Here is a 15,506-nt window from a genome sequence, read left to right on the forward strand (position 1 = left end):
TCAGGGCAGCGTGCAGCGCGCTTCCTCGGGGGAGCTCTTTTTTGTCCTGCTCCTCCCGCAACCTGCACCCTTTCTTTTTCATAAGCTACCTTTTTAGTGCTTTGCTCTGTAATCACCCCAGGGAAAAAAAGAAATCAGCTGCATTTCTAAAGCTTTGCTTGCTCTGTCTTTGAGGCTGAAAAGACAGGAGATTTCCTGCACTCAGATCTGTGTGGTGAAGGGAGGTGGGTTTGTCAGACCTGCAGCTCAGCCGCGGGCGTGAGCTCAGTAGCATGGCAAGGCCGGCAGGCTGCCGGGCAAAGCAGGGTCTTCTCTGAGCGTGGGGGGATCTTTCCAAGAGAGGGTGGGCGAGAGCTTTCCTTGGAGATAAAGAGAAAATGGCTCTTCCAGTGGCTTTTTCCTGTGGTCTTTTAAATGCAGCTCTGGTCGATGTCACTGGTCTGTGTTACGGTGCCTTGCAAACATCCCAGCTGTCTGTGAGCTATGGTGTTTCTGAGGGCTCGATGTCCGGATATGGCACAGGGACTGTAATTTTCACTTGATGTCTTTTAAATAGCCACTGTGGTTTTAAAAGGCACCTGAGCAGCTTCTAAAAATCAGGTTAAAGGAAGTTTGACTGCTGCTGTCACCTTGCCAGTTCCTGTGGTTTTTTTTTCTTTTTCTATTTTACCATCATGTTTCCCTTTTTGTTTTAGAAATAACAGAAAAATTGTGGGTCTTGGAACTTGCTTCGTTCCCTGCTCTTGGGTCTAAGCCCATGCTTGCCATGGGAACTGGCCGTCCCGCACTCTCAAGTGCATAAACCAGACTGTGATCCTTGTGATCTTTCGCTCAGCTCCTTCAGGTGGTCATAAGTAACACCAGAAGTAAATCCTGGCCACAAAAGTGGTTGGTTTTTTTTTCTTTTTCTTTTTAAACTCTCCCTTTACATTTTATGGTGCGTCCTGCGCTCGTGCACCAGTGGCAAAGCGCTCGCCGCCCCCAGGGCCTTGGTAGACCTTCCTTCTCACGGGCATAGCTGTCAGCTATCAGACTGCTGCTTATGGGTTGGGGAGGTTTGTCTGGAAGTGGTGCAGACTGGCTAAACGCGGTCTGGTTGCCCTGGCTTGCACCTGTTGACCGGTGCGTAGGAAGGGTCCAGCGAGTGGCTTTGTTGATCCAAGGGGAACGTCTCTGCCCTCCTTCCTGGGCTGTGGTGGGTGCTGCCTGCCAACAGCCCGCCAGGGAGGTGAAAGCAGGCTCTCTTGCTTTCCAGGGCCCGCTTGCGCAAGGAGAAGGCTGAGCAGGAGCATCCCCACCCCACAGCATCGTCCTAAAGTCCTCGTTGTCCTCCCTGTGTTGCGGCTCCCATTCCTGCCACCAGCAGAGAAGCGAAGCTGGGTTTTGCCCTTGCAGCGAACCGGTAGAGCAGGATTCCTGGATGTTTTGAGCCTCCGCAGCTGGTTTCTGGGGCTGGAGCAGATGGGCGCTGGGGCGGGACGGCTGTCTCCCTCGGGTCCTGGCCGCACATCTGGCTGCTCCGAGGGTCCCACAGGCACCTTGCTGCTGGGCTGGCATGCTGCCCAGGAAAGTGTTGCGTTAGCGCTTTAACTGTGTGGCCCTCCCTAGAGGTTGGGGGGTGAAATAGGGAAGAAATTAGAAAGAAGCCTCACAAACTATCTTTAGCACCGGTGGTGTTTTGGGGGTGAGAAGGGTGACGTGTCAACCTGGCTGTCATCTTATGGGCAAAGGGAGGAGAGAAAAACCAAGAGCGAAACTGCTTTGTGCCTGGTGCACATCACTTACGGACCTGCCAGAGGCTGACCACGTATGTGGTGGTGGGAGAAAGGGAGGTGCAGGGTGTGTGTACAAGAGTCAGCCGGAGTCCTGTGTTTGCCCAGAGATGCTCTCTCTGGGGACTGGACTTGGGCAGGGTTGGGGTTGGCCAGATAAAGTGCCCGGGAGACAGCAGTGGGAGCAGGCGCAGAGTGGAGCGAGCTAGTCTGCACAAGCAGCGAGCAGGGCTGTGCTGAGGAAGGGGCCAGCGCGTGGCGTGCATGGACACGAGCTCTTCTACAACGTACTTGAATAATATTCCACTGCAGTGCTGCTGGGTTTTGTGCAAGAGACCCCAGGGAAGGTTACCAGAAGGAGATGCAGTGACAGCGATGCAGGAAGGCTCTTCCTTGCCAGTTTGATTTTGGGCACCTTCTTGCTGCAGTCTCAATGCCTGTACTGGGGCTCATTTGTACTGACCCAGATTTGGGTGCTGGGAGCTTTCCAGGCCATGTCCATGGGAACCAGTGCTGCAAGCTGGGCTGCATTCGAGGCTGTGCCTGCTGCCTCCCTGGCCATGCACTTGGGCAAGAAACCAAGCGTCCAAACTCTGCTCTGGCTGGAGTTACTTGCGCCATGCTTGGCCAGACCTTTGTGGACGGATGCTTAGAAACCTCAGGGCTTTTGTTCAGGTCATCTTGCATGAGGGCCATCAAGTAGCCGACTCGTGTGAATATGTGTGTGCAACCAAGAGGTGGAAAATTCCAGCTAGGAATCAAACCTGTGTTTTAACATACCAAAGCCTGATTATTATGTACTGCACAAAACCATAATTATAAGTTCTTAAAACAAGACAGACTAATGAAGTCCCTTGGAAATCGAAGTTGATACAACTGTAGGGCCCTGTTCCCACCACGTCCACCCTCTGTCCTGTCTCTCTGTTGCAAGTGATTTGAAGATAGATGTGTAATCTCGCCTGTCAGCAGCCATCTCTGTTCCTGCCTCTCTGTGCACTGACGTTAAATCTGCTGGCTGTTGCTTCCCTGCCTGTAGCCATGGGAACTTGGATGTCGGTATGGAGGGCTTGAAACTACTGTGCAGGAAGGAGGGTGGGTCTGCAAGCATTAGCGTCCTAACTGATGAAAGAAGTTGAGGAGGAACGGGATGGCACATCCAGGATGCGATGCTTCATAAGGTGTTCCCGGCCTTTCATTTCCTTAGGGACAGATAATCAAGCAGAGAGCCTCTCCGCACGCACGCATCTGTAAAAGCAAAGTCCCCATGTACCTCTTGTTTAAGGGCATTTAATGGTTAAAAAGATTTGATGAATGCTGCGGAGGTTATAAGCGCATTATTAGTGCGTGTTTCTGCAGAGGAATTTGCTTAGAGGTGTTGCTTCCGCTCTCTGTGGTGCAAGAGTCAGCAGGGATGGATGGGAGGATTTGCAGGGAGCTGTCAGGAAGGTTGCCTGAGGTTATATCCAGCCTTTACTTCTTTGAAGGAGACAAGGAAGCTGCTGGGCTGTGTGTTATCAAGAAGAGGGTCACTGGGGCCTGCCTGGCAGATGGGAAGGCCATGTCCTTGCAGTGAATGTTTGGCAGCCAGTTCTCTTGCCGACTGCCTTGGAGAAGCAATTCTTCCACTCGCTTTCCTTTGCCAATTTGCCCCATCTCCATCTGGGGATAGAGTCATCATTTGTGGGGAGCTTTGGTATGCAGGAGTGGTTTGGGGGCCACTGCAGAACAGAAAGGGGGTTCCTGGCATTGAAACGAGGTGGAATGAGCTCTGCAGGGCCTACAGCAGAGGGACAAAAGGAGAAACCCAACCTCTGGCAGCTCTTACTGCTGGTGGCTTCTCTGAACCTTTCCATTCGGGGCAGCTCTGGTTCCCATGAGACGTGATACCTGACAGCTGGGTTATTTGGGGTTGGGCAGCTGAGGGTATCACCTGTCTCTGCTCGTTAGTATTGGTCCCATGTGAGGGTGTCATCAGCTGCAGGGACTTGGCTTCCAGAGGAGTTCCCCTGGTGCCTGTGCTTCCTGTGCCTGCCAGGAGGCAGGATGCTGGGCCTGGCGCGTGCCAGGACTCTTCTCCTGGTGAATGGGAAGGGCTGGGGCAGGAGACCCATGCAAGCGGCTGCCAGAGCCATGCATCCTGGTCTGCTGAAATGTGGGGAGAGGTATCCAAGGGGAGGTATAAACCCGCTGGCACCGGCAGCAAGGAAACCATGCAATGTTGCTAGTGCCAGCACTGGCTCGCAGCCTCTGACGGTGTGACGTGCCCTCGGCTCTGTCTTCTGCAGAGTGGCTTGCCAGACCAGGGAGGTGAAAGCCTGTTTCTTCAAAGAGTTTCGCTAATATGTGTACAAACCTTTTGGCTTTGTTTTTCTTCGTAAGCTTTTAAAGCTATTTGTGAGTGCTGATTACAAATTACTGCATGCTTTTTGCTCAATTTTGGAGGCAATCCCAGTGCAGGAGCCCTAGCGGGTGCTGGATTTTCTGTGAGAGTGGTGTGCTGCGTGTGTGCACCGTGCTGCACTTGGACTGCCCCTGTGTTTTTGTGTCACTTGGGCTGGGAGAGACAGACCTGGAGAACTGTCCTGCCCCAGACTGCTGCTGGGGATGTTCTTCTCGAGAGGTTGAACATCCAAGAGGAGCTCAGCCCTGTTGAGGTGACATGTTGAGTGACACGGTGGAGATATAAATGAGGTGAAGGCAGGGCAAAGTGAGAGCCCAGTCCTGGATGAGTGGAGCCTGTCGTCCTCTAAGGGGGCTGGGGTGTGCTGCATTGGGAGGTCAGCTATCTGAAGCATTCGCCGCTGGGGTGGGTTAAATATTCCTGCAACACGCAGGTCGGGAAAGCAGTGCAATGCAGCAAGGCAGGAAAGAGGAGGGTGGCGAATCCCGCCTTGAGGAGGAAAGCCACTTGCTGCCCTTGCTCCCTGGGCTGAGGAACATCCTGAGCTGAAGGCACATCCTCTCTCATCCCTGCTGGGCATCGTCCACCTGTTAAAAAAAAAAAATAAAAAAATAAAAAAATAAAGCACCAGCTGCTCTCCTGTCCTGGCACAGCTGGGAGTGGGCATTGCTGGTGGGCGGTGGAAGCTGTGATTGAGGCTGACTCCTCACCGCCCATCGCTGCCTCGTCTGGGCTGTGCGCGGCTTTGCTCCGCGGCCAGCATCCCTCTGTGGGCGGCTGGGTGAGGGGACGGCGGCCGCCCCGGGAGCGGGGCAGGAGGCCAGGCGTGGGGCTTCAAGCAGGCCTTGCTCGAAGCAGGTAAGGGCAGCAGTGACAGGCTTACGCTGCAAAGTCGCAGCCTGTAATCCCTGTTACTTTTCAGTTGACAAAGTTTAATCCCATTACCGCCCGGATTATGTTTGTGCGGCAGCCGTCAGCTTGCGCAGCCGCTCCGTGACCCTGCCGCATGCCCAGAGCCCCCCTCCCGCCTGGACCCCCCTCGCTCGCTCCTGCGGGCCGTGCGGGGACCGGTGGCCACCCTGGCCCTTCCCTTGCCGGCCATCCCCCTGGGAGACACATTGGCCGGGCGGTAGCAGGCTGTGAAGGACGGAGCGGGACCTCCGGCGGGCAGAGGCCGGGGTGGATTGCAGAGTGGGACTGGCCGCTCGGGGAAGGCCGGCAAGACGGTGCCAGCGGGAGTCATGAGGAGCCACGAATAGCCCTGAGCGCTGCTGGGGCACGCAGCCGAGGAGCCACGAATAGCCCTGAGCGCTGCTGGGGCACGCAGCCGAGGGGGCGAGCGGGCCGGCTGTCCTGGGCGCAGTCTCTGGGCGGGCTCGAGCCGCGGCGCTCTCCTTCATGGCTGCTGCCGCAGCCGGGATGCCGGCGCTCTATTTTTGTCTCTCCCAATCCTGTTTAATGCTTCTCTTGCACAAACCCCTTCCCACAAAGCAGAGGTGAGGCAGCCTGAGCCCCCGCCGGCCGGCACGGTGCTGCACGCGGGGGCTCCCCACGGCCCTGCCAGCCCTCGGTGCCTGCGCCCCGCCGTCTTCCCAGCGCAAAGCGGGGATTTCTGCCGGGGTTCGGAGACCGTGTGGGGGGCAGCGAGCCCCCACGGCGTGCTCCCTCCCTCGTGCCCATGGGGGGATCAACCAGATTCCCAGGAAGGGAGATACTATTTTTTTTTTTTTTTTTTAATGCACTGGCAGTATCAATATTTCCCTCCCTGAACAGCTTCACTTCCATGCTGTTTTTTTTCTTTTCTTTTCTTGGGCCTTTCAAGGGGGGAAGGAAAAAATTCCCAAGGTCCTTTCGGCTCCACGTGGACGCTCTCGCTTGCCTTGGCCTTTCCCTCAGAAGGAGGCTTTGTCTCGGTGACCTTGGCTGGAATTTCCCCCCTTGGCCCGTGGCTCAGCCTCGTGGCTTCCAGCTGGCTGGCTGCCGCGTCCCTCCCCTGCGACCGTGCGTGTCCGCCGTGCTGCTGTCCTGGGCTGCCGGAGGGCCCTTGCAGGGACGGCGCTTCTGTGAGGCAGGGGAATCCTCCTAGAGACTCGCTGCCGCACGGAGCGCCTTCGTTGTCAAATAACCGGGTGTCTCTGTGTGATGGGGCTCTGGCCGGATGCTGCTCCTGGCAGCATGGGAGTAAATTTGGAAAGCTTCCCTTTGGTTTCAGCGCTTCTTCTGGTGTAAATGAGATTGCAGCCTGGCCCGAAGTGTTTGTCTTGCTCTCCTCCTGTCTGTGCCTTTCGTGGCTGGGTGACTTTTAAATAACGCAGTGATTTTGCAGAGGTGGGAGCGCTGCTTGCCGTGCTGGGGCAGGAGGACGCGGGCCGGAGAGGCTCTGTTTGGTGTGGCGCCTGCCCTTGGCCAGTGGTGCCCACGCAGCAAGGGTGTGAGGGCTGCGCTTAGCCTCGGTAGCCACCTCTGCGTATCGTGGGTCTCTAGCCACTCGGGAGAGATGGCCAAGACGCCCCGAGGCTGGGCTGAACCGCCTAAGTGCGACACGGCCCGGGGCAAAGGCTCGGCTGCATCCTGCGCTAGGCGATGGCGAGCGGTCCCTGCGTCTGTCGAGGCCGCCCGCGTTTGCGGGGGCGCGAGGCTGGGCTCCTCCAGCAGTGGCTCTGCAGACTGGCCCCGCTCTACAGCCAGCTTGGAGTGGTTTTGGCTGTCAGCGTCCCCCATGCTTTGACCCCTGGGTTGTGCGCTGCTGGCGCGAGGATGGTGATGGCAGGTTCGTAGCCCCCTGTGCTGTGCTCCGAGTGCCCCGTCCCCCTCACTCAGGGGGGTCTGCAAGCGGGGCCGAGCCGATCCCATGTTGTGCAGTCGCTGAAAGGCGCACCCGGTCGCTCCTGCCGCTTCCCTTGCAGCAGTCTGGCTCGCGCTGGCTGCCCCGCTGAGCCTGCTAAACTAGAAGGAAATGAGCCCAGCAAAAAGATGGGGGAGAAAGCGGATATTTTGTGAGTTCAGTGCACTTGACAAGGGATCAAACGAGCACTGGAGCCCATGCAAAATAAAAGGGTGTGGGCTGCATGCTTGCAAGGGGGAAGGGAGGAGCGGGACTTCTTATCTGGCAGCAGCCGTTTGTTAGGAGGGCTCAGCTGTGTTGCGGAGGGTTGGGGACTCACAGATACGCGGGGACTCACCCAAAGCACTGGCATCCTGATCGAGACCCCCGTGGCACTGCTCTGCCCTGGGCTTGCCGAAGCTGGGGTGTCCTGGCACGTGTGCGTGTGCAGGCACTCCCTGCCCCATCCTCGGCACCACTGAGAGCTCGAGACGCTCTCGTTGCAAGTCCTGGCACGCAAGTGAGCTCACCAAGGGATCTGCTAGAGTGATTGCGCTTGCATAAATAAAAGCTGCGGAGCCGCACGGCATCAGTGTTCAGAGCGTAGATATCAAAGCGAGCCCTCCGTCCGGGATCACTCCTGTGCTCACGAGCCCTTCTCTCTCTTGCAGGGCGTGAAGCAGTGTTGCAGGACTGAGGCACCCCGGGGAGCTGCCATGCCCGCGCGCCCACTGAGACGCGCCGACGCCGCCCTCCGCCCCTTTGCCCCTCTGAGGCCATGGTGCTGATCCTGGGATGCTGCTGCAGGGATTTCAGCTCTGAAAGGGGACTCTCAATGGATTTGCCATGGTGACATGAAGCAGACAGTGAGGGACACCGGACTGTCGGAGGGGAGAGAGCCTGCACATGCACATGCAGCCTGCTAGTATTTTAATTTATTATTAGTATTGTTCAATTTTCTTTTACCTTTTTTTTTCTTCCCCTCCCCTGGGGTTTGAAAGGGGAGGGGAGTGGGCAAAGGAGAGGGGCCTGAATTTGCTCTGCAGATGCAAGGATGACTGTGCTGGCGAGGGTCCGGAGGAGTATCCGACAGGTATCTCCACAGGTTGTGTTGCTCCTGCTCTTTGCCTTCTGCCTGCTCAGTGTTTTTGTCTCTGCGTATTATTTATATGGGTGGAAAAGGGGCTTGGAGCCCTCCGGGGATGTGCCAGGGCCAGACTGCGATGAACCCAAAGTCGCCCCCTCCCGCTTGCTCCCGCTGAAGGCCCTCAAGGTGGCCGATTCCTCCCGCACGGACCCCTTGGTGCTGGTGTTTGTGGAAAGCCTCTACTCTCAGCTGGGCCAAGAGATTGTGGCCATTTTGGAGTCGAGCCGCTTCAAATACAGGACAGAGATCGCCCCGGGGAAAGGGGACATGCCCACACTGACCGACAAGGACCGGGGACGCTTTGCGCTCATCATTTACGAGAACATCCTCAAATACGTCAACCTGGACGCCTGGAACCGCGAGCTGCTGGACAAGTACTGCGTGGAGTACGGCGTGGGCATCATCGGGTTCTTCAAGGTACGGGGCCAGGGGGGTGCTGGAGTGCAGGGGTGAGCTGACCCCCGTGGCGTGGGTGCCGTGCCCTCGGAGATAGCGTGGGTGTGTTTCTGTGCGTCCAGCTTGCTCTCACGGAGATGAGAAGTGCGTGCAGGGTTTAGGTGTCCGGCTCGGGTGCAGGGCGGCTCGCGCAGCCCCCTGCCTGCGCGGGAGGAGAAGGTGCTGCCAGCGCTGCTGGGCTGGTGGCAGGTGGAAGCTGTGAGGGTGCCGAGGTGTGGGGCCCTGCGCGCACCCGTGGGGCTCGGCACGAGCACAGCTCGGGAGATCATGGGGGGATGGGGCGCAAGGAGGCCGTGCTGGGCACTCTGTGCCCCCGAGGCCAGCGGTGTCCGTCCGTCCGTCCTTCCTCTTGGTGCTGTGGGCCTCGAATGCCTTAGCACTTGCCTCCCCGTGAGGAGTTTGCTTTCCGAAAGGCCATGGTGTTTGGGCTGCTGCGGGGGCACAGCTGGATTCCTGCTGGGCACTTTGGAAACCGCTTCTTTTCCATCTGGTCCCTCTGTTTCTTCCCCCCAGTGTGTGCTCCCTGCATGACTTTGCACCCCAGTGGGACTCTGGGGCACCCGGTGCAGGATCCGTGCGCTCAGTCCAGTTATTTTTAATTTCCTGTTTTGCCGCAATGACCCTCGCTGGGGCTCGCCGGGTGCTCGAGCCCTAGGCTGGGTGTAAACAAGAGGCTCCTGGTGGGAGGGCACGTGGCTGCAGGCATTGACATCGGGACGAGTTCGGCCCAGTATTGTCCTTCTTCAGGATCATAAATCTATATTTTATGAGATGTTTCCAGTGCTGACTGGGGAGCTAGAGTGGGGAGCGCAGGAGCAGATGGGGAGGGAGCCCGCTCCCTGCAGCTGGCACGGGAGCGCCGTGCCCCGGGTGCAAGTGGCGGCAGGGCTTACAGGGCCCGCTCTTGCCTCCGAAACCTGCCAGCGAGGCAGGGAGTGCTCGGCGGAGCGGCCGCTGGCCCCTGCCCAGCCTCTGCAGCTGTTTCCGAAAGGCCTCATGCCCGGGGCAGTGGGGGCTGGCGTATGCGGGTGAAAGGGTGCTGACGGAGGCTTTGGGCTGGCACGCGAGGAAACGCCTGGGGCCCCTCTGAGCTGTGGGGCAGGCTGCTCCCTGCGGACACGTGGCACGTCACCCTCCGTAGGATGGGGAGGGCACGCGACAACGGCTGCCCAGGCAGAGCAGCACCAAAGCCCCTCTCTGGAGCTCGCTGCAGCAGGTGGCCACTCCACGCGTGCAAGAGGTGGCAGCTGCGTTGCCCACTTGGCTGCCAAGCCCTCCGGAGCCTGCCACCCCGTCCAGAGCTGGCTGTGGGGGCTGTTGGCTTGTTTGCGAGTTGTGGGTCGAGAAAGGTGACTTGTGGAGTTATGCAGTCTCCTGCTCTTTCCCACGGCAGCTGTGATCCGGGATCCCTACAAGGCAGCGTCTGTGCCCACTTTGGGCTTTCAGAAATGTTTGGGGGTTTTTTCCAACTGAACCGTTCTGCCTGCCCTTTCCCTTCCCAGGGTCCAGGGTTTGCAGCCCAGTTGACCTTTGCACATTGGATGTGAGTAAGTATGAACATCTGCCCACATCCAGATGTATAAAAAGTCTGCTGGCTTTCAGGAACCACTGGCCAAGGGAAGCATCTGGAATGGTGGTCTTTAGGAAAGACCCGGAGTGGTGGTGCCTCTGCGCTCGGGCGGTGGAGCTGGGGGAAGCTCCTGTGTTAAGCTGTTGCAGGAGAAATGCATAATGCAGGATTCGCAGATGGCTGCGGGCAGGGGAGGCTGGCGTGTTTGGGAGAGGAAGAGGGGAGGGAGCCTGGCGCTCCAGTGCATGGGGTGAGGGCTGTGCACCTGAGCCAGGGCAAGAGCTTTTCCCAGAGGAGGTGATGAGCTGCCCCTTCCCTCTGGTGAGCCCCTGCCTGGGTTATGGTGTTCCTGAGCAGCCAGGCCACACAATGGGGGTGTCTGAGCACAGCAGTGAGAGGTGAGCCAGGAGGCATGGATAGAAAACCTGTGCAGCGCTCACCGTGTCTTTAAATGCCTTCCTCTTATTGCTCCCCTTGTCCTTGTCCTTTGTTCATGGCATTTCTCCCCCCTCCTCCCCCCCGGTCCTCCTGATTTGGTCTATGTTTCTCCCCTTGCAGGCCAATGAGAACAGCCTGCTGAGTGCTCAGCTGAAGGGTTTCCCCCTTTTCCTCCACTCCAACCTCGCGCTGAAGGACTGCAGCATCAACCCCAAGTCACCCCTCCTGTACATCACGCGCCCTAGCGAGGTGGAGAAGGGAGTGCTCCCAGGGGAGGACTGGACCGTCTTCCAGTCCAACCACTCCACCTATGAGCCGGTCCTCCTGGCCAAGACCAAGTCGGCAGAGTCAATCCCACACATGAGCGTGGACGCAGCACTGCACACCACCGTGATGCAGGACCTGGGTCTTCATGATGGCATCCAGAGGGTGCTTTTCGGCAACAACCTCAACTTCTGGCTGCACAAACTGGTCTTTGTGGACTCCGTCTCCTTCCTAACAGGCAAGAGGCTCTCCCTGCCCCTTGACCGCTACATCCTGGTGGACATTGATGACATCTTTGTGGGCAAGGAAGGCACTCGCATGAAGGTGGAAGATGTCAAGGTACTGCTGTTACGTCCTGGCTGGATGGGTAGATGATGCATGGGACTGAGGCAAGGGCTGGGAGATTGTGCACGGTCCAGGGTGCTCCTGACTCCAGGCATGAGTTCTCCTGCCCTCAGAACATCCTCTGGCAGTGGGAACCCCTTCCCTGGGGTGTTGCTGCAGCTGCCCTCTCTGAAAGTCTCGCGGACTCTCCTAGCGCTGGCGTGTGCTTTGCTGCAGGCCTGTTGGAGGAAGGTCTCTCCTGCTGTGTGCTAAGGTCATCCTTGTGTTTTCTTCCTGTGCTTCAGGCGCTGTTCGACACTCAAAATGAGCTGCGCACCCACATCCCAAATTTCACCTTCAACCTGGGATACTCAGGGAAATTCTTCCACACAGGTAAGGAGGGCGTCACTTCAAGCATCTCTGCCGCCATGCTCAGCACAGCTGCTGCATTGCTATGAGCAGTGGGGGCGTTGGTGTGTTGTTGCTGGTGTTAGAGCAGGAACTGGTGTTCAAACAGACCAACAGTGGGACTGCAAGAGGCTCCCCAGGCAGAAAGCCTCTTCCTGGTGCCAAACTCTCATCACTGATGTGATGAATTTTTGCAAGGGAAAGGTCTGTACCCTGCTGCTCCCTTGGTCTCATGCCCACCCAAACTGTCAGCGGTAGCCGTATCGGCTGGTGGAGGGATGTGGATTGACTCCCCAGGGGGCCTAATCACCCACACCATCATTCCTCTGCCAGTCAGTCGCAGAGAGGGAGTCTACCTCCACATTACCACAGAGCAGCTGATGCACTCGAGGTTTGCAGTCTGGCTCACCAAAGGCCTGTGGCAGTTGGAGCAGGTAAACTGAATATTGCTGCCCTTTTTTTTGCAAGTGTGGGAGGGAAGGTGGGAGACACGAGGCTGCCCTGAGCTCTGCAGAAGAGCGGGCCAGATGTACCGAGGGATCCTTCTCTCCTGGCAGCTTGCCTCCTGGCAGGTACTGGGCTGCCAAGTCACGTTAGATGCCTCCTGCTCCCGCTGCCCTCTGCAGATGGGCAGATATAACAGGGCCTGTGGCAGCTGGGATGAGCAGGAGCTCCAGCTTCATCCCCTGGATAAGGAAAAGATACTCCTGGTCTCACTGTGCAACTCCAAATTTCTGAGAAGTTTGGGAGCGATTTGCGTTGTGCAGCTTATGAACTCAGGCCAGCCTCGGGGAGCGGGGAGAAGACTGCAAAACGCCAATGCCAGCCCAAGGGTGCTGGAAAGCCAACAGCCTGCCTGGCAGCCAGAGCGTGTAGCGAGGTCTCCACGAGGTGGCTCACTTCCAGGAGCCTTCTCGGACCTTGAGAGAGCCCCTTGCGGCGCTTAGCCCATGTCGGTGTCCAGGCCATCAGTGCCTGCGCCCTCCCCTCTGCAAAGGGTGTTCATGCACTGCCCTGACCTGGGCATTAACTCTGTGGCTCTGCCTGCCTTGGGGTGACGGTAGGGTTGACCCTACAGGTACCGATGCTGAGGATGAAGGCGATGATCTGTTGCTGTCCTACGTGAGGGAGTTCTGGTGGTTCCCACACATGTGGAGTCACATGCAGCCTCATCTCTTCCACAACCAGTCGGTTCTTGCAGAGCAGATGACCTTAAACAAGAAGTTCGCTGTCGTGAGTAAGATGCCGCCTGCGGGTTGATTGGCATGGGGGGAGGATGGGAAACGGGGGAGATAAAGAGGCTTTCATAGGCTGAGAAATCAAAGGCGATGACCTGGCCTCCTGGGGTCCCTTGGCTTGTTTCTTTCCTCCTCAGACAGAGCTCTAGTTCCCTGGGGGAGTCGGGTAATGATCTCTATTTGCCAGAGCAAAGGGAGCTGGTGACATTAAGTCACATTCCCTTGGTGCCCTTCACTGTTCGCCTGCTTTGTGTGCATGATTGGGGATGTCCTGCTGCCGCAGTGGCTGTGCAGCGCGATCTCTCAAAGGAGCAGTCCCCGGAGCCTCTGTCCATGTTTCACTGCCTGCCAGCTCCTGCATAGGAGGCTGCCTCTGAGGCTCCCGCGGATTAGGAGGACGATGACAACGTCCTAAAGAATGGCAGCATTGAGTTGTAGAAGCGATGTGGAGAGGAGGCTTCCCTCTCACACGAGCCAGTGTTACCCTGTGAAGAGGCAGCAGGAGATGATGGCGAGGCTTAGAGATGTGTTGCAGGGAAGCCATACTCAGGGCTGTGTTTGGAGCAAATCACTCTGCAGAACGTGCAGATATGTAGGCTGGGGTTTGAAGGACAGGTATGAGGAAAGCCTGAGGAAATCCCCCCCGTCCTGTCTGCTTGGGTATAAATTTGGAATGGAGATCTTTTGAGGCTTGGAGCTCAGCACTCTGTGTTTGTAGCTTTTTAAAAAAAATCAGGGTGGGAAAATGCATTTATATGCTAGTACTCTGAGCAAGCCATTGTAATCCTGTGCCGGTGAGTTCCCCCAGGGCCCATTTAAGGGAGGACCATGTCAGTATGTTGCTCCACTCTCACTCTAGTGCTACAGCCGTGCCCACTCATCACCGCGTTGTATGGATTGATACAGCTGCTTGCTCTAGACCTGTGTTAGTAGGAATATAGAGATTAAATGCTCAGCCCTACAAAATGAAGGGTTTGTGTGCTGGGTTTTAACCAAGCCTGAGGTTTGATGGTTAGCCTGTTGTGGTTTGATGCTGCACTGAAGCTGGCTGATGCGGGGTGGTGGAGCTGGATCAGAAATGCTGTGGCCCTGTGCTGTGAGGCTCTGGCTGATAAAAGCTCCCTCTGCAGGTCAAGTTGTTGAGGGACTCGTTTGCTTTATAAGTGTGGATTTTAGGTATGGTTAGGTATCATCAGTCCTCCTTCAGCCTGGATAAAGCCAGCATCAACTCCAAATCATGCTGTGACTGACTGATTTGCTCACACCTGTCTTGCATCCAACCCCAGTAAAGCCAAACCCTGCAATAATAATCGGGTCCATGGCCTAAAAGGTGGATTATCAAGCTAACTTGAATTAATTGCCTGTTAATTGGAAGTGCTTAACGAGAGATAGATTGGACCATCCCTACTTGTGCTGGGAGAGACAGGCAGATGTCCAGATCAGACTTTTCAGGGTGTTTTACATCTACAGACATGAATCAATTTACAGTCTTATATAGATGTATCAACGTAGTCTCTGACAAAAAGCTTTGTTGCCATTGTTTTGTTGATGAAAGCAGAAATGGCAGGGATGAGTATGGGTGAAGTGGAGCAGAGGAGCAAGTGTCCACCAAGCACATATGGTCCTCGGCTTCCCTTTCTAGAGACAATCCCAGTTAGGAGAGGATATGCAGACAGCTCTGCCCTGGTTGCTCTCCAGAGACATGAAGAGACTATCTTTAGTTGGGAGCAGACCATCCCTGGGGGTGTCTGGATGGAGCTGGGAGGTCACAGGTTCTGGGCTCTCTCTGGTCACCCACTCCCTGCTCTCTTCTCCGCAGGAACATGGCATCCCCACTGATATGGGGTACGCAGTGGCCCCCCACCACTCGGGCGTGTACCCCGTCCATGTGCAGTTATACGAAGCTTGGAAGCAGGTTTGGTCAATCAAAGTCACGAGCACGGAGGAGTATCCCCACCTGAAACCTGCTCGCTATCGCCGTGGCTTCATCCATGATGGCATCATGGTAGGTGGCCAGGTTTTGTCTCTGATGCTTCCCTCCTGTCTCCCTCACCAAAACCTCCGTGGGTCATTCCTGGATGGCTCAGCTGCTTTGGACCCAGCTGGAGGAAGCTGTTGGTTTGAGGGGACTGTGTCACCCTCTGTGTTTGCTAGTCTTGCAACACGGGAAGTTGTTGCAAGGAGTATTTAGTGTGGCTTCTCCATCTGCCCACCTTAATCAGAGAGCATTTACCCAGGGGCTAGTGAGGGGCAATGGAGCTGATCCTGACTTTTAGGGGACTGAGGACATTGGGGCCACTTTTAGTTTGAGAGGAGGAAGAGGATCTAGCCCTGGACTCCTAGAGCGAGCTGTGTGGCTGTTTCATGGCTCTGGTTCCTTCACCTGCTCCAGACGTCTTTCTCCTCCACCAGGTACTGCCCCGGCAAACCTGCGGCCTCTTCACACACACCATCTTCTACAATGAATACCCTGGTGGCTCCAATGAGCTGGACAAAATCATCAACGGGGGTGAACTGTTCCTGACTGTGCTCCTTAACCCTGTGAGTACTGCCACCCAGGCACTCAGGGATGAGCGGACAGGCATCTTGTGCAGACCCCTACCTGTGTGCCACTGTAGGCAAACGAAGTGCTCGGCCAGGGTTGAGGGGTCCCCTGTCAGGGGG

The 15,506-nt window shown here is 56.7% G+C and overlaps 1 protein-coding gene across 2 annotated transcripts in view; it reads left to right on the top strand.

The window, feature by feature from the left end:
• The window catches only part of NDST1 (N-deacetylase and N-sulfotransferase 1), a 41,777-nt gene that overhangs the window by 18,051 nt on the left and 8,220 nt on the right, over nucleotides 1–15,506 (top strand). For both annotated transcript variants that reach the window (XM_064520880.1, XM_064520881.1), the window contains exons 2-7: nucleotides 7,669–8,561; nucleotides 10,729–11,211; nucleotides 11,502–11,589; nucleotides 12,683–12,837; nucleotides 14,662–14,847; nucleotides 15,255–15,383. In XM_064520880.1, coding sequence (XP_064376950.1) covers nucleotides 8,052–8,561; nucleotides 10,729–11,211; nucleotides 11,502–11,589; nucleotides 12,683–12,837; nucleotides 14,662–14,847; nucleotides 15,255–15,383 — 1,551 coding nt within the window. In that variant the 5' untranslated portion in view covers nucleotides 7,669–8,051. The remainder of the gene's footprint in view (nucleotides 1–7,668; nucleotides 8,562–10,728; nucleotides 11,212–11,501; nucleotides 11,590–12,682; nucleotides 12,838–14,661; nucleotides 14,848–15,254; nucleotides 15,384–15,506) is intronic.

This window comes from Dromaius novaehollandiae, chromosome 15 (assembly GCF_036370855.1).
Source record: "Dromaius novaehollandiae isolate bDroNov1 chromosome 15, bDroNov1.hap1, whole genome shotgun sequence".
Lineage (NCBI taxonomy): Eukaryota > Metazoa > Chordata > Aves > Casuariiformes > Dromaiidae > Dromaius > Dromaius novaehollandiae.